The sequence below is a fragment of the Arvicola amphibius genome, chromosome 4 (genome assembly GCF_903992535.2).
Source record: "Arvicola amphibius chromosome 4, mArvAmp1.2, whole genome shotgun sequence".
Taxonomy (NCBI): Eukaryota; Metazoa; Chordata; class Mammalia; order Rodentia; family Cricetidae; genus Arvicola; species Arvicola amphibius.
Genome location: NC_052050.1, coordinates 4518802 through 4541160, shown reverse-complemented (window position 1 = coordinate 4541160; position 22359 = coordinate 4518802). Strand labels below are relative to the sequence as shown.

Below are 22359 nucleotides of genomic sequence, written 5' to 3'. Positions count from 1 at the left end.
GTCGTCGTCCTCCGGGAAGCGGCCCCAAAGCCACAGGTTCTGGGGCCAGATGTTGCACCGTCTTTGTTTATTTAAAGATGCTAGAAACCGAGAAGAGTGTTTCTGAGTGGGGAGCTGGCACTCTGGAAGCCTTGTGGCCCTGGCCTGGGCTGGGGATGCTTCTGATGGGGGGCACTGGCCCCTAGGGCCTGCCTGTGTCATTGTTTGGAGACACACACGTGTGGACCCTCCGGAAGCTCCTGGTGTGTTTACAAGATTCTCTTGTTTAGTGCCCCCCCCCGCCCCCCAGTGCCAGGAAATGAGGTGACTGCACCCTATGGAGGCAGAGAAACAGGAAGCATAGATACAGTAGAGCCACTGCCTTTGGGGTGGTCCCTTGCCTCCTTCCTGGAGCTGGCTTTACAAGCCTTCTCCTGTCCTTCCTGCCACTCAAGCTTGGGGAGGGTGCAGAGAGGAAGCGCAGAACCGGCTTCGCTCCTGCTGGCCACACCAGTAGAATGGAGAGAAAAGCTGTAAGTCCAGAGAAGTCCAGTTCGCTGAGGATGTAGGTGGCAAGACAAGCTTGGGTTTAGTGCTTCCCCTGGAGGTGAAGGGACAGTGTAACCAAGGCCTGCACAAGTCCCTGCGGTACTTACTGGCCTGTCTTCCTGCTGCTTCCTGGGTCTGCTCACTTGGGAGGAGAGCTCTGCTGGGAGGTGGCAGGGGAGGGGATGTGCCTCCTGAGCTCATGTCCCCCACAAGCACTCTTGGTTGCCCCCTACTTCTGAAGGAAGAGGTGGCATGGTTCTGCGTTGAGTTTCCGAAATCCTTCCAGGCAGTGCGCCCCAGGATCAGAGCTGGGGAACCCTTCCCTGGAGGTGGGGCAGGGCACAACACAGAGTGGGAAAAAAAAACCAGACTTGGTTGGAGAAGGGAAAGGGACTTGGGAGCAGCTGGTGTCCCCTCTGTGTTGTCCATGTTTGGGGGGCTGGGCCAAGGGGTCTTCATTTGAGAGTGCTGACATTTTCTGTGCAAGAGGCGTCGTTAAGACTTTTTCAACAACGCAACATCCACACCTCAGCAGCCCCACAGCCACCTGAGTGGTTGTGGTTCAGAGTGGCACCCGAAGGATTCTCTCAGCATAGCAGTTCCGTGTACTGTAAGCCTCTTGTTCAACCAGACCTGGGTGAACCTGCCTTGCACGTCCCTGCTGGGTGGGCGCACCTAGGGTCTCCAGGGGCCACTGTCTGAATCGTCCCCCAGGCCTGGGCTCCGACCATGCATTCCAACTCTGACCTGCTGAAGGAAGCTGAGGTTTTCAATTAATCCACAGACCTCCTAGCCAAACTGACCTTTACCTGAGGGTGAGGGGCACTTGGTGTCCGGCCTGTCCTGCCTCAGGACTGTATCGGTCAGGTGCTTGGGAGTAGAGACACTCCCAGTGAGGGTGGGTCAGGTCTGGAAAAGGCAGATAGGGATCGGACCACCCCTCCCCTGTGACCTGCTTGTGGTCACTTGCTGGACTGGGAAGGACTCTGGGTCTCACGGCTACTGCAGGCCTTCTGAGCAGAGGTGAAGGGTGTGCAGAGAGTGCCCCGGTTGGCAAAGCTGGCAGAGACAGCCCCGAAGGACAGGTGGCTGACAGGCAATGGCCTGTTGGATGGTACCATACTGGGGACTTCAGTTCTGAGGTGTCCCACAGGACCTTTTTGGGCAAGTTGCTGAGCTCTGTGGCCTTGGTTTCCCCCTCCTGCCAACATGTCTCATTCTCATGACTCTGTTTTTCCCTCCGCAGGCTCTGAGGTGGCTCCCAGCTGTGTTGGTGACATGGCTGACAGCCCTAGAGATGCCATGCTCAAGCAAGCGCCCGTATCACGGAATGAGAAGGCCCCCGTGGACTTCGGCTATGTGGGGATCGACTCTATCCTGGAGCAGATGCGCAGGAAGGCCATGAAACAGGGCTTCGAGTTCAACATCATGGTGGTCGGTGAGTGTCACAGGCCTCTGCCCACCATGAGCCCATCTTGCCATTCCAGGCCCATGCAGGGGACCTGCCTCAGCCAGCAGCTCTCAAACTGTGTTCCCAGCTGGGTAGGGGTAGCCCGTGACTTTAAATCCCAGCACTTGGGAGGCGGAGGCAGGCAGATCTCTGTGAGTTCGAGGCCAGCCTGGTCTACAAGAGCTAGTTCCAGGACAGGCTTCAAAGCTACAGAGAAACCCTGTCTCGAAAAATCAAACCAACCAAACAAACAAACAGTGTACCCCACTATAAAGTGGGGAGATAACTTTCACCTAAAGACAACTGGGATGAAATACCAGATAATGGGTGCTTGTGCAGGGAGAAGGGACCATATCCACCAGTGACTCCTCAGAGCGCATACTACCTGTGTTAGCAATCTCACTAAACAGTTGTAAGCCTTTTGTGACCAGTGACAATGGCCTCCACCTCTGAGTCGTGTTGAGTGTTCACTGGTTATTGCCTTACGCCCTGGCTTCTGGGCCAGAATGGGACTCAGCTCTCATGTCCAGGCCTGGCTAGAGGCTTCCTGGAGGTTCATCTAAGCTGCCCACCCAGGAAGTGGGGTGTAGTAGCCATCTTCTTCCTCCTGTGGCTTTGGAGAGCTAGAAGTCACCAATAGCAGGTTGATAATTAGTATGACCTGAATGGGTTGTGTCCAGCAAGCTCAGAAGTCCCTCAGACCCCACATATGAGAATTCACAGAGATCTTGCCTCTCGAGTCATGCACCACCACACCTGGTCTATGGTCCGGTGTTTCATTCTTAGAAGAGGGCTTTGCTCAGAACAGGGCAGATGCCAGGGTGGCATCTGGGTAAATGCCTCCCATAGGCTGACGTCCTAAACCGAGTCTGGTGGTTCTCCCATGGCAGGGCGTCTGTCTGTCTGGGAAACTGTGTCTGTGTGTGTCTCCTCTGCCCAGGTTCACAGACAACCTATACCTGTCTGGGGCTGTCATCCTCTTCTGTCTTGGTGTCTCTTCCTGCTTTGGGTGGCTTCTCTAGGACCAGGAAGGACCTGGGCCAAGTTAAACCAGGCCCCAGAGCCCCACATTGTGGGTTTAAACTCAACCCTGGACTTCTACTGAGGAGGTGATGGCCCAGGTGGGGCTATCTACGGATGTTACTCTGAGGCCAGGGGTCTCAGTGGAATATAGCCATGAGCTATGCTCTTGGAGAGCCTGCCGACCGGCCCCCCCTTCTCTCCCCAGGGCAGAGTGGCCTTGGGAAGTCTACCTTAATCAACACCCTCTTCAAGTCCAAGATCAGCCGGAAGTCCGTGCAGCCCACTTCAGAGGAACGTATCCCCAAGACGATCGAAATCAAGTCTATTACCCACGGTCAGTTCCATGGAAGTGGGGGCTGAGACTGGGCGTAGGGACCCGCTTTTCCCAGAGGGTAGGGAGACTCTGAGTAGGAACGGTCTGGGCCACACCAGGCTGGGGCACCATCCAGACTTCTTTAATAGAGGTCGCTTTCTCCCTGGTATCACTTCAGCTGCCATCACAGCCCCATCCTGGGACACCCAAGGCTGGTCAGGCAACCTGAGGGCTTGGGTGACCCCTCTGACGTGGGGTGCTGTGGTTTGTGCAGATATTGAGGAGAAGGGGGTTCGGATGAAGCTGACAGTGATTGACACGCCAGGCTTCGGAGACCACATCAACAATGAAAACTGGTAGGTGACCTCGAAGATCCTTCCTTCAGGTGAAAAACCTCCCAGGCTTCAGGATCCCTGTTGCCACTTGAGCTCAGACACCTAGATAAGATCGCTCCAAACCCTAAAGCCACGCCTTTAGGGTCTAACATTCCATATCAAAATGGGGTCACCTGGGAATCATGCCCTCCCATCCCAGGACAAAGATCAGCATGGGGAGTTTGGGCAGAACAGTCTAAGATAAGGCTGGCTTCTCTTTGCAACAGCCAAAACTGTTCCTGTATGAAGTCAGATGGGTGTCGAGCCAGTTGTGGGTGGGATCTTGAGGGGAAGGGGGCTTAGAGAGGACACGCCCCCGCATGGGCACTGGCTCAGCTAACCCGGGTCTCCATGCAGCTGGCAGCCTATTATGAAGTTCATCAATGACCAGTATGAGAAATACCTGCAGGAGGAGGTCAACATCAACAGGAAGAAGCGCATCCCCGACACGCGCGTCCACTGCTGCCTCTACTTCATCCCGGCCACTGGCCACTCGTACGTCCCATTCGGGGCCCTTGGTCTTGGTGGTGGGAGCCCCCGTGTCTAACACTGCTGCAGCTACGTGCAGGATTCTGTCCGTCCAGCTGTTTGGCACAGCGAGGGGAATGGAGGGGACATGGGACACGACGCTGAGTGCCCTTATGTCAGTGTCTGTGTTCGTAGAGGGTCTCTGACCTCTGCACTGGGTGGCTTCCTGCCCATTCTGCCTTCTCTTTGTCCAGAAAGCTGAGGACTAGGTAGGCCCCAGTCTAGAATCTGGTAGGCAGGCTCTGCAGATGGAATGAGACTCTCAGGGTGTGTGTGTGTGTGTGTGTGTGCACACGCGCGTGCGCAAAACCCTAGCAGTCACATGACCATCTCCATGCCTAGGGATGGCTCTTACCTCCTGGGCCCCTGAGGAACATGGCTGTGTGAGACACAGAAAACAGTCAATGTCCTCTGTCTTCTTCTATGCCACAACCTGTCCTTGCCAACAATGTTCCCGGGGCCTCTGAGGTGTGGGAGCACCAGGTGCCTTTCGGAGTCTCCCTACCCCAGGGCAGGCGGACTCTGGCTGGTCTCAGTGACCAGGGTTCTTGACTCCCTGTGAATCGCATCTGTCCCCAGTACATAGGTTCCTTTCCCTGCTGGACACGCTTGTCACCTGTCCTGACTCTCTGTAGGCCGGTCCCTGTGGAGGCAGCAGGAGCTGGTGGTGGCTCATTGAGGGCTCCCAAGTTTGGTGCCTCCTGGCCACAGCTGCTGGAAGCTGTACACTCTAGGCTGTTCCAGGCTCCTCCCAGGCTTAGACTTGGGGAGTACCTTGCACCCTGTCTAGATGGCATGGGGCTCACTGGGGCCTGGTTGGAAAAATGCAAATATGGGTGTCTGATCTTGCCAATAGTAACCGTCTCTGTGGGGCCAACAAGAGCCCGTTCATGGCAGGGGTGCCATAGGCCTCCTCGCCTAGGGCTGGCTCATTTGGGGTTCTGCGCTTCTCCAAGCACAGCCTGGGCAAGGCCAAGATGACAGCAGGAGACAGGACTGATGTGGCTTCAGTAGGGAGAGCCAGCCAAGGGTGCTTCCCCACTGATGACCCTCTGGGCTAGGGTCCCAGCTGGGCACCTCGCCTAGTTTTCTTCCCCTGACGCTCAGTCCCCGGGGACAGCAGTGGCTTCTAGCCATCTTTGCTCAGACTTCGGCCTGCAGCTTCACTTCCCACAGGCTGTCTGGGCCTGACAATACCGCTATGGAGAAAACGCAGTTTCAACAGGAAAATGATGCCCACTCTGGGTTCTGCCAGCCGCCTCCCTGCAGCCTCCTCCCTGCTCCTGTATCAGACCCTGGCTCTCTGGAGCCAAGCTGAGCTGGGGAACAGTCAGCCTGTCCTAGGGCCCAGAGCTTCTGGACACTATACCCCACTTCTCCCTGACACTGGGAGCCCCAAGGCATGACTGTGAGCCAAGTCACTCTTTCGGCAGTGTCCAGGGCCAGTTGGGCTTTGACAGTGGCGGATGAGGGGACTTAGAGCCAGCTTGGCCCCAGCTTTCCAACCTCAACTCAATAGGGGGAGTGTTCACCCCGCACCCTTCCAGACCCATGTAGCCTCCACTGTGATGCCCGAGACAGGGGGTCCCAAAGCTGTGTCTCCTTTTACTGTTCTGTCTCAGGCTTAGGCCCCTGGACATTGAATTCATGAAGCGCCTGAGGCAAGGTGGGTCAACATTGTCCCAGTCATCGCCAAGGCTGACACGCTGACCCTGGAGGAGAGGGTCTACTTTCAAACAAACGGGTAGGATGCACGGCCTCTACTCAGCCCCCTCTCCCTCGAGGACGGCCTGGACACATTATAGGGCCAACAGGGGACTATCCAGCTCAGGGATATATGACAGTCCACCCTTCAGCCCTTTACAGTGTGTGTTTAGCCTTGGGGGACCCCCAGCCTGGGTGGCTGCCTGGGACCCCCATTTCCAGCAGCCTCAGGTTTTGGAGTAGACTAAGGAGAGGCAAATGGTCTGGGGGCCGTCAAACCCAGCACACCTGGGTTTTATCAGGTGGGAAGGAAACCAGAAGGGCCAAGTTTACCTCTGTGGCTCCCTCCCTCTCTGCCATGGTCAAGGCCACCGCTGGCTGGGTGACAGGGGTGTCCCTGTGGGTATCTGCCGTATGACGAGTCCTGGGCCATACTTCAGAACCTCCTGGCAGCTCCAGCCTTAAATCCAATTCCAGAGGCTCCCAGCGCCTCCATCCCAGGTCATGTATCAGGGATTTTCCCAGCATGCATGGGGAGGGTAGTCAGACAGGGATGCATCTGCTGGAGACCAGAAGGCTCTCCAGTGTATGAGAGCCTGAATCTGCTTGGGCAAATGAGACAACTGTCCCCTGGAATGTCCTCTGTCGACTGCCACCCCACCTGGGTTGTCATGAATGTGGGAAGCATCTCAGCAGGCAGGTACACCCTGAGCTGCAGGAGGGGACCACGCTGGTCCCTTAGAGGGCTCTAGGAAAGAGGACTCAGCAACCCTGAGGTTTTGTTTTGTTTTTCCGGATGGTGGGGGAGTGATGAGCTACACAGGAAGCATGGGGGAGATTCTCAGTGATCTCAGTGATCACAGGGCCCCTTGGCCAGGCGAGTCCCTTCTTGATACAGAGGCACCAGGACTGGAGAGTCTGGGGCAGGAAGTAGCTCAGTTGGCAGAGAGCTTGCCTAGCAGAGAGAAGGCTCATAGCTGAGCACAAAACTGAGCATGGTGACACATACTGTAACACCGCACTTGGTGGGTAGAGGTAGGGAGGCTCAGGAGTTCAAGGTCATCCCTGATTTACACAGACAGTTGGAGACCAGCCTGAGCTGGAGACTTTGTCTCTCCCAAGGGGGTGGGTGTGGGGCTGGAGAGATGGCTCAGGGGTTAAGAGCACTTGCTGCTCTTGTAGAGGACCCGGGTTTCTATTCCCAGCACTCACTCGGTAGCTCACAACCAGTTCCAGGGGATTCAATGTACGCTCTTCTGGCTCTATGGACAGTAGGCATGCATGTGGTACATAGGCATACATGTGGTTACGCATGCATTCCACGCAGGCAAAACACTAGTACGCATAAAATAAAAATAAAACGAATCTTTTAGCAAACTAGACGTTAGCAGGGCAGGGCCACTCCGAGCTATCTCTGTAGGGTTCATGACGCAGGCACTTGGTGGCTGATAGCCTGATTCTAGGGACCACGCCCCTGTGCTCCCCAGATTACGGCAGACCTACTCTCCAATGGCATTGATGTGTACCCCAGAAAGGATGTTGACGAGGATTCAGAGGACCGACTGGTGAACGAGAAGTTCCGGGTTGAGCGGGTCAACCAGATGCTGGGGGTGGGGGCAGCGGTGGGATGGCTTAAACCATGGGGGTGTAGCCTCCAGCTGGAAAAGGATGGGGGTCCATATGTCCACCCCTGGTCCTCTCCAGCCAAGGCCTGCAGTTTCTCCAGGTCCAGATCCAGGTGTCATGTGACTAAACACATTCTTCCACCTCATCTCCAGGAGATGATCCCGTTTGCCGTGGTGGGCAGCGACCACGAGTATCAAGTCAATGGCAAGAGGATCCTGGGAAGGAAGACCAAGTGGGGGACCATTGAAGGTACTGGCTGCTCTGCTGCTGCGCGGCCTTGTGCTGACCTGTAGTTCAGCTTGGGCCCTCCATCCATCGCACTGTGGGTCTCTGTTTCTTCTTGGTCTCGTAAGGACAATGGCTGTGGGGTGCACCTGAGTTCCTTGAACGTAATTACTTTGTCATTGGACTTAGTCACTCTGTCCCAAGTACTGAGGGCTGGGACTCTGGTCTTCTCTGGGGTCCAGGTCAGCACCTCCATGGGACGGTCCCCAGGGTCTTTCTTTGCCTTTCTTTCGGCTCTTCCGTCCTCGTTAGAAAGGACAGAGCTACCTGGAAGATGAAAACCCAGTTTGTTCCTTGTGACCGGTGTGGTCAAAAGGCCCCACAGAGGAGTGAAAGTTGAGGCTTTGTGAGCTGGGGTGAGCCTCGGTCTGCACTTCATCAACGAGGGGTACGTCCTACGGCCTAGGTGACGTGAGAATGTTACAGATGGTTAGGTCTCTTCTTTCGGTTGATTTTGGGCTCACTCTGTAGCCTAGGATGATCTGGCATTCAGTTGTTCTGCCTTGCTGGGGCGTCCACACCGCACCAGGCCGGCCAGAGCTCTTTGAGGAGTTAGTTTCTCTAAGAATCTGGTGATGGTATTTCCTGGCTCTGAGCATGGAGACACCCAGCTCAGGACTGCCCCCCACCCTTTAGTGAATTATCATTTAACCCTTTAAACTCTCTGTGCAGAGAGGAATTAGAGCAGGGTTCCTCAGCCTTCCTAACGCTGCGACTCTTCAACACAGTTCCTCACATTGTGGTGACCCCAACCATACAATTATCTTCATAACTAATTTTGCTGCTGTGACCCCTGTGAAAGGGTCATTTGACCACCAAAGGTTTGTGACCCCACAGGTTGAGAACCGCTGAGTTAGCAGGACAAGCTCCATGGGTTGAGGGCTTTGCTAGCACCAAGTTCCATCTCTGCATCACATACGCCAGGTTTGCCGGTCCCCATCTGGGATCTTAGCATTTGAGAAGTGGAGGCAGAAGGATCAGGGATTCAATATCATCTATCCTATAGTGAGGTCAAGGGAGGGCAAGGGAGAAAAAATGCAGCTTTGCTCTGGAGCCCCTAGAGTTAGGAGTTGTTACCTGGTCTTACTGAGGTGAGGCATTGAAGAGAACCCGTCTGCCCTTCCTGCCCACTGCCCCCGCCCCGTTCCTTTCCATACTGTGTCCTCCATGTGAGTCTGCCAGGTAGGGTGCCACAGGGATATTTTCCAAATATGACCTGGGTATTTTAGGTGCTTATGGCTTTCTGTAGTACACCCCCCCCCACTCCACGCACACACAGACAGTGCCACAGAGGTGACCCTAGGGCTACGCTATTCCTCAGCTTCCTTTCCCTCAATCCCTCCTTCCTGTCTCTGCTTGTCCTCCCTGCATCTTTCCACAAATAATGCAAGGCATGGTTGGCATGAGGAAAGTATAGGGTAAGAGCCCCTGGGGTTCTGAGAATGGCATTGGCTATTGGCACATCTCTTCTGACCCCTGGTGGTCAGTGTGGGTACTGCAGACACTCAATGAGAAATCATCAGGAAGTTAGCCAGGTTTAGATAACTGCCCACAGCTGAGGGTCCACGTAGCCTGTGTGAATCTGTAAAGCTGCTTTTCCCCGGTGGTGGTTCCCACATGCAGCAGCCTTCCTGTGAGGACCCCTGGGGACTTATCAGAACATGGTGGGAGTTCCTGTCAGGAACACACACACCCTGTGAGTTAATCACTGAACAGGCCCTATCCAACTGTGGCCCACGTCCTTACCCCTCCTTGGTGTGTACCATCCAAAGTGCCTGTTACATCCTTGGAAGCTGACCAGACTGCTGCCTGAGGATGGAAAGTTGCTTTGTTCCTTGGGCATAATGTACCCAAAAGCCTCACAAAGTCAAATTACGCTGTTGGCTCATTTGGTCCTTTTGTGCCCCCGAGGCATGAACCATGCCATTCTCCCACTTAAATTTCTTTTTACATCTATTTATTAATGTACTTGTTTTATTGGGGGACAGTGTATCATGTTTACTGTCTTGTACATGCCAGAACACACATGTGGAGGTCAGAGGACAACTGGCAAGAGTCGGTTCTCTCCTTCTACCCTGTGGTTCTGGGCGGCAAGCTCAGGTGTTGGGCTTGGCAGCAAATGCCCGTATCTGCTGAGCCATTAGCTCGTTTTATTGGGAAACTGGGTCAGAGAAGCCAAGATTCACCCAGGCCTGGAGTGAAGGGAATGATGGGTTTACTCTGGCTCACAGTTCTGGGGTGCAGCCTATCATGTTTGGGGAGTCATGGTAACTTGACAAGAGGCAGTTGGTCACCTGGCACCCACAGTCAGGAAGCAGCAATGAATGAGTGTGGGAACTTAGCACATTTTCTCCTTTCATTCAGCCAGAAAGCCCCAGCCCGTGGGATGCTGCTGCCCACATTCAGGGCGGGTCTTCCCTCAGCTGAACCTCTCGGGATGCACCCTCACAGACACACTAGAGGTGTGTCTCCCAGGCGACTCCAGAACTAGTTGGGTAACTGTCAGTCACAGGCCCCTTTTCTCTTGGGTGGGACTTTCTGGAGGCTGTTGGCATTGCTGGATAAGAGAGGAGGGACTTCCTTCTCAAAAGACATTGAGCATCTTTCTCTTTCCCTCAGTTGAGAATACCACTCACTGTGAATTCGCCTACCTGCGGGATCTCCTCATTAGGTAAGTCAGCCATCAGCTCTGAGGGTCCACTTGTAAGGACCAAATCTGGGGTTTGGTGGTGGTAAAGGGGTGGGTAGAGGCCCCACCCTGCTGGCAGCTGCATATTGTCAGCCCTGCCCTCAGGAACCCATTACCTAAAGCAGAAAACAAAGCAAAACCCTCTTGGGAATGAATGAAGAAGTGGGGATTCTTCCTGACCTTATGAAGTCACCAGGATAGAGGGGCTGAATTCTGGCGCCCTGTGGTCTAAGCCTGCTGGGTTCAGCTATAGATACTAAGGGCACAGCCTGGGCTATATGTCTTAAAACCAACGAAAGAAAAATATCATAATGAAAGCTATTGTTTTGTATAATTAAAATATATCACTAGGAAAAAAAGATGCAGAGCAAGGGACCTGGGGTGGGGGTTCCAAGAACAAGCCTTACCACCTTTGGGACTCCTCGCCCTACCAGCTTCCCTTTCCAAAGTAAAGGGGAGTCGTAATCTGCTTTGTGGGTCAGTGGTAGAGCTTGCCTGACAAAAAAGAAACTAGAAAAAAAAAAAAGCTCAGGGATGGCAGGGTGGACAGCTCTGGGGACTGTGGTCACCTGCTGCCTCCTGCTGGCCACAGCCTGAATTTCTGTCTTGGACCACAAATACCGGAGTCCTGCCCACTGGTGGGGACCTTGGGACCTTTCAAGTTTGTTCTCAGCTCCTCCCTGACTAGCCACAGCATGGCACAGAGAGGAGGCATAGGTTAGGTTAGAATGAGAGGCCCCGGAGGGTCTGAAGTCACCGGAGAGCAGGCTCTGCCTGGTCCTGCAGTGTGTACACCGCCAGCCTGCAGGCCTCCTCGAAGGGCCGGAAGGGAGGGAGGGGAGGCGGCTGTGACCCCACGCAGGCTAAGTGCTCACCCCCATGCTGGCCGCGTCCCCTGCAGGACACACATGCAGAACATTAAGGACATCACCAGCAGCATCCATTTCGAAGCCTACCGTGTGAAACGCCTCAACGAGGGCAACAGCGCCATGGCCAACGGGGTCGAGGAGAAGGAGCCGGAAGCCCAGGAGATGTAGACGCCATCCCGCCCCAGGACCCCACCCCCAAATCTCATCCTCCCTGGCCCACCCACCTACCCTGTCTTATTTTATATAATTGTCTCCTTTTGTCACCCGCCTCCTTCTCTTTCCATGCGCTACCCAGTAACAAGAGAGGGCTTATCTCCCAAGTGTGCTCTTATTGGCTGCAGCAGGAGGGTGGGCGGGACTACGGCCTGGGCTTGCCTCTGCGCCCCACTGGCTCCGCATGCTGGGAAGGCTAGATCCGGCTCAGCACCTGAGGGCTTAGAAGATCTGTGTGTCCATGCCCACTCTTGAGTTTTGAGCTGACGTCCGTGGGGCCCAGGCCCTAGGGGTTGCGGAGGAGCCCATTAAGCCACAAGTTCCCATGGCCACAGCCTCAGAAGCAGGCTGCACCAGGGGAGGATGAGCTAGCCAGGTCGTCCTGGAGCCGTCCCTGTCTTTGTTCACAGCCCCCTCAGCTGTCTGCTTCCCAAGGAAACTAGAGACACCCACAACCAAAGTTGCCAATCTCTTAGACATAGTGACAACCTTGGCCCTTCTTCCTCAAGCTTGTCCCAGAGCAGAAAGTGCCTTGATCCACAAGAGCCAGTCACCTCTTCCCAGTTGTCCCTTTGGGTGAAAAGCAAGGACATGCTGGAGAGAGGGAGTTCTTTTCTCCCTCCCCTTGATCCACCCCCGCCCCACCCCGTGCTGTAGACTCTGCTGCTGCACCGGGCCCTAATTATCAAACCGAAACCTGAAAGATGCGCCCCGTCCCCACTCCCAATCTTAGAAAGGTCAACACAGACCTGAGGATCTGAGGGAGGGAGCCTCGGAAGAGGGCCAGGGAAGGTGTATCTCTGGCCCTAGGTTTGGCCGCAGATGCTCTGGTTACATTGTTACCCAGTTGCCTCGTCCCACCCCCACACAGATACTGCCCAGGCTCAAACCTTGATTCAGTGACTGCTGGGTGGGAACCAGGAAAATCTGACCATTTTGCTGTCCATATGTGCCTAACCCTGTGTCCCCGAACCCATTGGAATACCCCCGAGGACTTCAGAGATGGATAGCCAGAGCACAGGGCAAGGTTTCATGCAAAGCCAGGCTCCCTCATCTTCTCTCAGAGGGAACCATTAGGGACCAGCCATGCACAGCTGACCAAAGCCATGCCCTTTCTGCTTGCCCACCATCCTTGTCCTGTCCCTGGGAGGAGTTTGGTGGGTGTAGACAGGTTGGACCCGCTTGGGGAAGGCACCTCCACAGACCCCGGGCTAGCTTCTTGCAGCCTAGAAGTGCGGTGGGAGGGGTGGGGTGCAGACAGATGAGGGCTGCTCTTTGTTCCCTGTATTGAGTGTCTACTCCCCCACCCAAACGTGGAAGGCCCCCTCATCGAACCCTGCAGCCGAACAGTTCGCATGCCAGCTTGCCAAGTTCTTTTGCCAAAATCAGGACTTTGAAGGAAATCTCCAGCATGCTGGACCCAGGGCACCTTGGCCTTCCCCAGCCCCAGTGTCCCTGGGGACTTAGCAGCAGCCCAGTGCCACCAGGGTGACATCGTGCCTCTGTAACCAGCCACTGAAAACTGTTCATCACACCGGGCTGCTCCATGCGGCCTTTCGCTGGGGGCCTCCAGGGAGGTGGGGGGTGCTCTCTTTTTGTATAAATAACAAAGTGTTGAAATAAATGTTTCAAATACAAAATGGCTCATTCGGGAATGGCAATGGGTTCTCTTGCCTCAGGCTTGTCCCGTCCATTAACAGGTGGATGGATGCTCCTTCCAGAAGAGTCGTGGGACCCGGAATTCAAACCTGCAGGATCAGCTTGGGCGGTGGTGGCACACGCCTTTAACCCCAGCACTCGGGAGGCAGCTTGGTCTACAAGAACTAGTTCCAGGACAGGCTCCAAAGCTACAGAGAAACCCTGTCTCAAACAAGCAAACAAACAAAACCCCTAAAAAACAGAGGCGGGAAATGTCTCAGCGGTTAAGAGCATTGTCTGCTCTTCCAAAGGTCCTGAGTTCAATTCCCAGCAACCACATGGTGGCTCAAAACCATCTGAAATGAGATCTGATGCCCTCTTCTGGCCTGCAGGCATACACACAGATAAAATATTGTATACATAATAAATAAATATTTTAAAAAAACTAAAAAACAAAAAAAAACCCTTACCGAATCAGTGGCTCAGTGGTGACAAGAGCTCTCCCAGAAGACTCAGTTAATACCCTTCAGGTGATTCACAACTGCCTATAATCCAGCCCCAGAGGGATCTGGCACCCTCTCTTGGCATCTGTTGGTACCCGTACACATGTGGCAGACACACAGACACCCATGCACACATGAACACAAATCTAAATGTTATGTCAGTCTCTATGAACAATAATGTTATTTGAAGAGCATGTGGTTCCAGGGGCCTGGTTGAGACAACTGGGATGGGAAGAGGGGAGGAACCATGGCCCCAGCCCCTCTGCGTGTGTGTGTGTGTGTGTGTGTGTGTGCATGTGTGTGTGTGTGTGCACGCGCGCGTATGTGCACACGCACACTCTAATGTCCTGCAGCTCCTGTGACAAATGACCACAAACCAGGCCACCTAGAACAACAGAAGTCTACATTCCTGTAATTCTGGAAGCCCCTGACCAAGTGCCATGACCCTGCTCCGTCCACCGTTTTGAGGATAGAGTCCTCTGCCTCTACCTGCTCTTGGAGAGACTGCCTTGCTCCAGGCTCTGCCTCTGTCTTCACATACTCCTGTATGTCTTGAGAGATGCTCTCCTCAGATGGAGGGGCACTTCGGCCCAGGGTAATCTCACCTGGATCTTTAATTATATCTCTAAAGATCCTGTTTCCAAATAAGGCTTCAGTCTAAGGTTCTGCACATGTGGGAATTTGGAGCAATGCATGGATTACCTCGCCACACCCCCTTCCTGCATCTTGGGGTTCCCAGAGCTACAGGGGCAGCGAGAGGAGAACCCAAGACTCACTTGCCTCCACCCAGCCGATAGTCTAAGGAGTGACTCCCCTCTCTGGCCTGCCTGCACTCTTCTGAAGGCCCCTGAAAACAAATGGCTTTCACTGGCGAATGAGCTGATGATGATCAGTGGCCTTGTGGGATCTTTAGGTCAAGGATTCCGAGTTGTGGGTCCGACTGCTGATGGTACTGGTGGGATGGAGGGTCGGGCCCATGGAGCCAGCTTTCTTTGTTCCCCAGTTCTAAGCCTTGGCAGGTGCTCCCCCACCTTGAATTTTTCTTTCCTCAGCTGAACTGTCCCCGTGTTCAACCCCATTGTCCTCAGCCTCAGACCAACATAGGCAGTTGTTAATTCATTAACCTGATTGGTTACCAGCCCAGCCCAGATGTGCCTCCCAGCCAATGATGGGGGACCCTCACCTCCCACTCAAAAAAAGCAGAAACTCCATGTAGGACCAGAGTGGCCAGTCATTCCCATCTGCCCAGGAGCATGGGCTTTTTTGCGCCTCCCACCAACAACCAGCCAGCAAGTTCCGCTCTCTACAGTGCTGGGGTTACAGGCGTGCAAAAGGAAAATAATTGAAATGGGTTCTGGGGATCTATGCTCAGGTCCCCAGGCTCATGCAGCGAGCATGTGCTCTTGGCCACTGAGCCATCTCTCCAGCCCAGAATGTGGCCTCTCCATGAGACTGTCAATGCTCGAACTGTGGGGGGAGGGAGGTCAGACAGAAGAGCTAGGTGGCTTCATGTCGCGGGACCCCAATGTATCAGATCTTCCTCTTGCCTGTCTGGCCCCAGCCTCACATGGAGCCAGCACAAATGGCTCCTGGAGCAATGGCATGGTCCAGGATGGACTGTTACCAAGACACAGAGGCCCCGCAGCACACCCTGCTCATGCTGGCTTAGGCGTCTATGAAAGCTGGGATGTCCCAGGGGTCTATGAATGCCAGGTGTCCCTTTCTCCACCCCAGGCCTCAGGGTTTGAAGGCAGGAAACAGATGGACAGCCTCTGGGGAGTCGCCGGAGGGAGGCCTACCCAGAGCACCTGGATCAGGCCAGAGAGCCCGAAGAGTCCATTCATTTGTGGTGTGTGTGTGTGTGTGTGTGTTTCTGTGCGCACACATATATGTTGGGGGAGGGGTGTTCATGTGCATGTGGAGGCCAGAGGACAACCTTGGTTGTTTTGTTTTCTTTTTTCCTTTCTTTTCTTTTTTTCTTTCTTTCGTTCTTTCTTTCTTTTTTTTAATTTGAGACAGGGTCTCTCATTATAGCTCCCAAGCAAATAGGCTGGGCTGGTCTGGTCAGTGAACCACACAGATCTGCCAGATTTTGCCTCCCCAGTGCCGAGGTTAAGGGCATGCCTCCATGCTGGGCTTTACCTGGTTTTGAGGAGCCAAGCTCAGGTCCTCCTGCTCACATAGCAAGCTTTTTACCAATAGAGCTGGCCTCTCCATGCGCTTTAAATATATCTATTTATTTATTTAACGTGTCTGTGAACCAGATGTGTGCCTGGCACCGAAGGAGGCCAGAAGAGGGTGTGGGATCCCATAGGACTGGAAGTTACAGACTGCCATGTGGGTGCTGAGACTAGAAATCGGACCCGAATCCTCCGGAAGAGAAGTCCATGCTCTTGGTCATTGAGCCATCTCTCTAGGTCTCTACTCAGTTTCAAACACCGTTCTCAATATGGAAAATGCCAGAAAAAAATTACACACTAGAGAAAATACTCCCATTCACATCCAGTGATGCTGCCTACCTCTGATGCCGGGGCATGGCCTCAGGCTATAGGGAGGATGGGGGCAATTCCAGCATTTGAGAGGCTGAGGCGAGGATGTCAGGAGGTTGAGGCCACCACAGTTCCCAACCCCCACCCAAGTCCTGTGTCTTCTGCCCAGAAGGGTTCCTCAGCCATTGGAGTGACTTTCTATGGTGCCCTTCTATGCTTCCCCCCCACCCTGCCTCTTAGAAGGAGGGGCAGGGAGAGGACTCTCGTCCCCGTCATCACCCCCGCCCCACGCACTGCCCGTGTAGCCCTTTGGGACCCAGTGTAGGACTGAGGGGCATTTCCTGAGTTGGAATAGAGATCCTTTCCAGATGCCCTGCTGCCCAGAGCACAGACAGGAGGGGCTTGTGCAGCTGCATTGCCCCGCGTGAGGGATGCTGGCTGACTCCACACCTACACAAGGCGGCAGTCACTCCGCCCCAGTTGTCAGGAGCCTTGGAGAGCTCCGGTGTGGAGGGTGGTCTGCCTGGAGGGCCAGAGGGTCAAGCAGCCTCTAGAACCTCTCTCCACACTGCCTCCACACCAGGTTTCCCACTGCCACAGACCTGTGATCCTGGCGGTCTGAAAATGAAGGCTGGAGCGCCAGAGACAACCCTGGCTGCATACACACATAGTGAGACCCTGTCACAAAAGGATAAAGTAAGAAGTTAAATCCTCTTGTGACTCCGAATAAGTCAAGCAATGCCTGCGTGCTATAAAACATTTGAACGGTAGGCATGGGAACAACAAAAACGACAGCCAGTCAGCCTGCATATGAGTAGGAGTTAAAAAATAAAAAAAGTACCGGGCGGTGGTAGCGCACGCCTTTAATCCCAGCACTTGGGAGACAGAGGCAGCTGGATCTCTGTGTGTTCGAGGCCAGCCTGATCTATAGAGTGAGTTCCAAGTCAGTCAGGGCTATGCAGAGAAACTCTCTCTCTCAAAAACAAAAATAAATAAATAAACAAACTTTAAAACGTGTGTGTGTGTTGTATGTGTGCATGTGAGGGTGTGGGTACATGTACTCATGGGTGCACAGGGAGAGAGGCCAGAGCAGAACACTGAGATTGCTTCCTTATTGCCTGTGACAGGGTTTTTCACTGAGCCAGAAGCTCACCATTTTGATTAGGACAGCTGGTCAGTGAACTGCCAGGATCCTCTTGTCTCTGCATCCAAGAGTCTCCACATGGGAGTTTCTCTACAGCAAGAGACAGGGGAGGCTCCCACGCATGCTCCCCTCCTTCCTCCTGCCTCACAGGTTCATGGGTTTGAACACTTGCTCTCCAGAAGGTGGCGCTGTTCTGGGAAGCTACGGAGCCTTTCGGAGGTGGAGATGGTGCGGCTTGAAGGTTACAGGCTGGCTCTTCTTCCTACCCGAGTGTCCTGATCCCTGATCTATAGAGAATGAGGGAGCTGTGCCACGAGCCCCCTCCCCCAGCTGTCATGTCCTCCTGCCACAGTGGGTGGCATCTCCTCCTGTAAGTCGCTTCCATCAGGTATTTGGTGACAATGATAATATAACTAATTCGCTGTTTTCCCTTTGCTCCTATCCAGTTGCCCCTTCCTGGCTTAGGGATAGCCAGAGCCTCCTGCTCTGCTGGCGGTGTTTTAGCTCAGGGGTGTAGTAATGGTTAGTCGTCATTGCCAGCTGGATTTGGAACCACCTGGTCGGTTTACCTGGCAGTGTCTATAAGCACATTCCAGGCTGTGGGCAGCACCACGCCATGGACTGGGGCCCTTGAATGAATAAAGGAAAGGGGAAGGAAGCCCTCCAGGGACCAGCACTCATCTCTCTACTTCCTGACTGTGAGCACCATGTGACCAGCCAACTCAGATTCCTTCCACCGTGATAGACAGTGACCCCTCAAAATTGAGCAGGAAGAAAGCTTTATTTACTTCCGTTTCTTGCACCATGTGTTGTGCCACAGCAAGGAGACAGGTGGGACTGAAGCCTTGATTGTGGGTCCACAGAAGGGTCCCAGGGTATCCCTCCTTGGTCGCATGTGGAAGAGTTCCTGGAGGCCAGAGTTGGACAGAGGGGCTGAGAACAGATGGCCCTCAGTAGTGCCCAAGGGTCCCTTCTATGTCATTGTGACTCAGCGTGGCCCCTGGAGAGGCAGGGATCCAATGGAACTAGGATGGGTGTCTCTTTCTCTTTTTTCTTTTTCTTAAGATTTATTTATCACATACACAGTGTTCTGCATGCAGGCCAGAAGAGGGCACCAGATCTCATTACAGATGGTTGTGAGTCCCCTTGTGGTTGCTGGTGATTGAACTCAGGACCTTTGGAAGAGCAGGCAGAGCTCTTAACCACTGAGTCATCCCTCCAGCCCCTTGGGTGTCTCATTTTCTGCTGTGTGGCCTTGGGCAAACTCTGCCCCACCAACAGGGACAATGGTCACTTAGGCATTCTCTGATGCAGGAAGGAAGCCTGTGTTCATGACAGTGATCAAACATCCAAGAAAAGCAGCTTCTAGAGGAAAGATGTGTTTTGGCTCATAGCCTAGAGGTGTGGATCTGTGCCCAGCCTAGAGGTGTGGATCTGTGCACAGCCTAGAGGTGTGGATCTGTGCACAGCCTAGAGGTGTGGATCCGTGCACAGCCTAGAGGTGTGGATCTGTGCACAGCTTACAGATGTCCTCATCTAACTGCCTGCTTTTCAACTCACTGGCAAGGCAGAAACCTCATGGCTGAAGGACATGGCAGAGAAGGTTGCTCACCGCACAGTCGCCAGGAAGCAGAGAGAGAAAGGGAGGGAGAAGAGACAAGGTCTGCCCTTCAAAGTCATCACCCCACTTCCTCCAACCAGGTTCCATCTCCTGGTTTCTACCACCTTCTGGTAACACCATCAAATGATGAGTCCACCAGTGGACTGACTAGGCCAGAGCCCTTGTGACCCAGTCATGTTCCCTTTGAGGTTTGTAGTCTCACCGCTGAACATTGTGCTAGGAAAAAATAACTTTTTTTTTGTTTTTTTGAGACAGGGTTTCTCAGTAACTATGGAGCCAGTCCTGAAACTCACTGTGTAGACCAGGCTGGCCTTGAACTCCCAGAGATCCAACTGCCTCTGCCTCCTGAGTGTTGAGATTAAAGGCGTGCGCCACCATTGTCCAGCTAACCTTTACCACATGAGTGTCAGTGAGTATTTCTGTGATGGTTTAAAGAGATGTCCCCTAGTCTCAGGCATTTGGATACTTGGTCCTCAGTTGGTGACACCATTGGGGAAGCTTGGGGGTGTGGCCTTGCTGGAGAAGGACTTTGAGGTTTCAAAGCCACACACCATTCCCAATGCATGCATGCTTTCTGCTTCCTGCTCGTGGCGTAAGATGAGAGCCCCCAGCTTCTGTTCCAGCCTTCATGTGTGCTGCTTGCTTCCCTACCATGATGGACTCTTTCCCCTCCAGAACCATAAGCCCAAATAAATGCTCCTCTAAGTTGCCTTGGTCATGTGTTTTACTTGTTTTAAGATTTATTTCTTTATTTTATGCCTATGATGCTCTATCTGCATGCACAACTTTATGCCAGAAGAGAGCATCAGATCCCACTTCAGATGGTTGTGAGCCACCATGTGGTTGCTGGGAATCGAACTCAGGACCTCTGGAAGAGCAGCCAGTGCTCCTGACCTCTGAGCCACCTCTCCAGTACCAGTCATGGTGTTTTATCACAACTGTAGAAAAGTAACTAAGGCAGTTTCATACCCAAATCCCAACAAGCACGGTGAATTCTCCCCCAAGCCAAGGGCCACCAGGACCCTGCACCAACTCACACCGGGCTCCATTCTCTTTCCGTCATGTTGACATTCCCTCCTCTGGCCCTGGCAGGTGGGTCCTCCTGGGTGACCCAGGATGCATCTGAAGCACAGTCACAGCCTTCTAGGTCGCAGGGACTCCACCATTGGTGCCCATGTTCTGTTGCACCATTGCAGGTTCTGTTGCACCATTGCAGGTTCTGTTGCACCATTGCAGCTCCTGAGTGCCCAGATGCCACAGGGCCTCACACACCTTGTAGCCAAATGTACACTGAGCACCCTGTGGGGAAATCATCTTCCCTGCCCTTCATAGAAGATACTTATAAATAATTAGAAGAAAATGGGGCATGAATAATTAAGGCTGCCCAGAGTAAGTGGTTTTTGATCTGTCTGCTTGAATTAAAAAAATCATCACTTGGAGAGGTCTGGAGGCCAGATAGTTTCTGCAAGGTCTTATTACCCATAATGCCACTGCCTGCTCCTCTTCCTCTCCACTCCCCCCAGCCCCTCTTTGTCCCTCTCTTGGGTGCCAGGGACATGGGCATTGGGCTCTTCACCAGCCCTGCCACCCAGGACACCACCATGGCCTCTTCTCTTTCCCTGGTTAATACTTTCTTCCGAGTCCCATCCCAGCAAGAAACACGAGTCCCTAAAGAGAATGGTTTTGGGGAGGCTCCCTCCCTGGGAGACCAACTCCAAGGCTGGGACACTCAGGAGTCCCGGGAGCACACTCTCCTGACCAGCCTATCGGCATGCCTTACAACAAGGGGTTTGGTCCAGCAGAGGCTCTGTAAAGGACTTGGGGACAGGCCTGCCACACGACTCTGCCTCTGCCTCTTCACAGAGCCGTGGCGCACTGTGGCTCCATTTGTAGACTTCTTGCCTTGGGATGTCCTTGCCTGGGATGGCAGCTGCCAGGGGCTGCTGGAGAGGGTTGACATGGGGACTTAGGATCTGTCTGTCTGTCTGTCTGTCTGTCTGTTTTGCAATGCTGGGGATGGAATGTGGGGCTTTTACAATATATAGCAGGCGAGCGTTCCACCCCTGAGCTGCTCCCAGCCCCTCTCTCTTGCTGTTGGGATAGTCTCTATCTCAGTTGATAGTCTCCTTCTGTTCACGGGAATCATCGCCTTTCTTGACCATTCATCCTATAGGCCTCTTCACATGTTTTCATTCACGCCAGCGAGTCGAGACCTTGTCTGTTATTGTGTGAATGTGCATCCAACAGGCTTGTGTGTTTGAATATTCGGTCCCCACCTGGCACTACTCTGGGAGGTTGTGAAGCTTTTAGGAGGTAGGGCCTAGCTGGAGGAAGTAGGCCACAGCTCTTAACTTTGGTCTGAGCATTCTCTCTGCTCTCTGGTCAGCTCCATGTAACACTGGCCACCAGGGAGACACACACTGCCCTGCCTTTCCTGCCATGATGCACTTTTTTCCTTCCTTCCTTCCTTCCTTCCTTCCTTCCTTCCTTCCTCTCTCTCTCTCTCTCTCTCTCTCTCTCTCTCTCTCTCTCTCTCTCTCTCTCTCTCTCTCTCTCTCTCTCTCTGTCTCCTCCCTCCCTCCCTTTCTTCCTTCCTTCCTTCCTTCCTTCCTTCCTTTCTTTCAAGACAGGGTTCTGGTTGTCCCAGAACTAACTCTGTAGATCATGTTGGTCTTGAATCACAAAGATCTGCCTGCTTCTGCCTCCCGAGTGCTGGGATTAAAGGCATGCGTAGCCGTCCTGCTATGATGGATTTCCTAAACTGAGTCAAAACAAACTTCCCCTCCTTTAAGTTGCTATCCATATTTTACCATAACAATAAACAGAGAAATTAACTTTGGCTAATAATCCCAACATCCCTACTTTTTCCTGGTGAAGGTTTTCTCATGATTATGTTTTCTTGCTTTTTTGTACTTCCTGCAATTTATTTGCCCCCAAATCATGCATTAGGAAAAATATTGGAAAACAAAGCTCATATTTGCTTCATTGTTGGGTACAAGTGGTTTGAAGGTGGGATCAGGTCTCTCCCTAAATCAATGTATAGAAGAGAAATGGATGATGCCTGAAACTTCCATGTGGGTGGAATGAATGTACTTTTGTTCAAGGGCATGTAGAAGCTCGGAGGATGTGGTGGTTTGCAATAGAGGGTCCTCACGGGCTGATATGTTAAATGCTTGGTCCCCAGCTGGTGAAACTGTTTGGGAAGGATTAGGGGGTCTGGTCTTTTGGAGGAGGTGTGTCAAGTAACTTTGAGGTTTTAAAAGCTCATGCCACTCCCAGATCTCTCTCTCTCTCTCTCTCTCTCTCTCTCTCTCTCTCTCCTTCCCCTGTCCCCCTCCCTCCTCCTCCCTCTGCCTCCTGCT

At 53.3% G+C, this 22359-nt stretch overlaps 1 protein-coding gene across 1 annotated transcript in view; it reads left to right on the top strand.

Moving 5' to 3' along the window:
* Positions 1-13242, top strand: part of Septin9 (septin 9) — a 162177-nt gene extending 148935 nt beyond the window's left edge. Inside the window, 10 exon segments of the mRNA XM_038326391.2 lie at positions 1775-1966; positions 3207-3335; positions 3589-3670; positions 4046-4183; positions 5839-5875; positions 5878-5956; positions 7406-7503; positions 7699-7795; positions 10451-10502; positions 11422-13242. Of these exon segments, the coding sequence (XP_038182319.1) occupies positions 1775-1966; positions 3207-3335; positions 3589-3670; positions 4046-4183; positions 5839-5875; positions 5878-5956; positions 7406-7503; positions 7699-7795; positions 10451-10502; positions 11422-11557 (1040 nt within the window). The 3' untranslated portion in view covers positions 11558-13242.
* The last annotated feature ends 9117 nt before the right edge of the window (positions 13243-22359 follow it).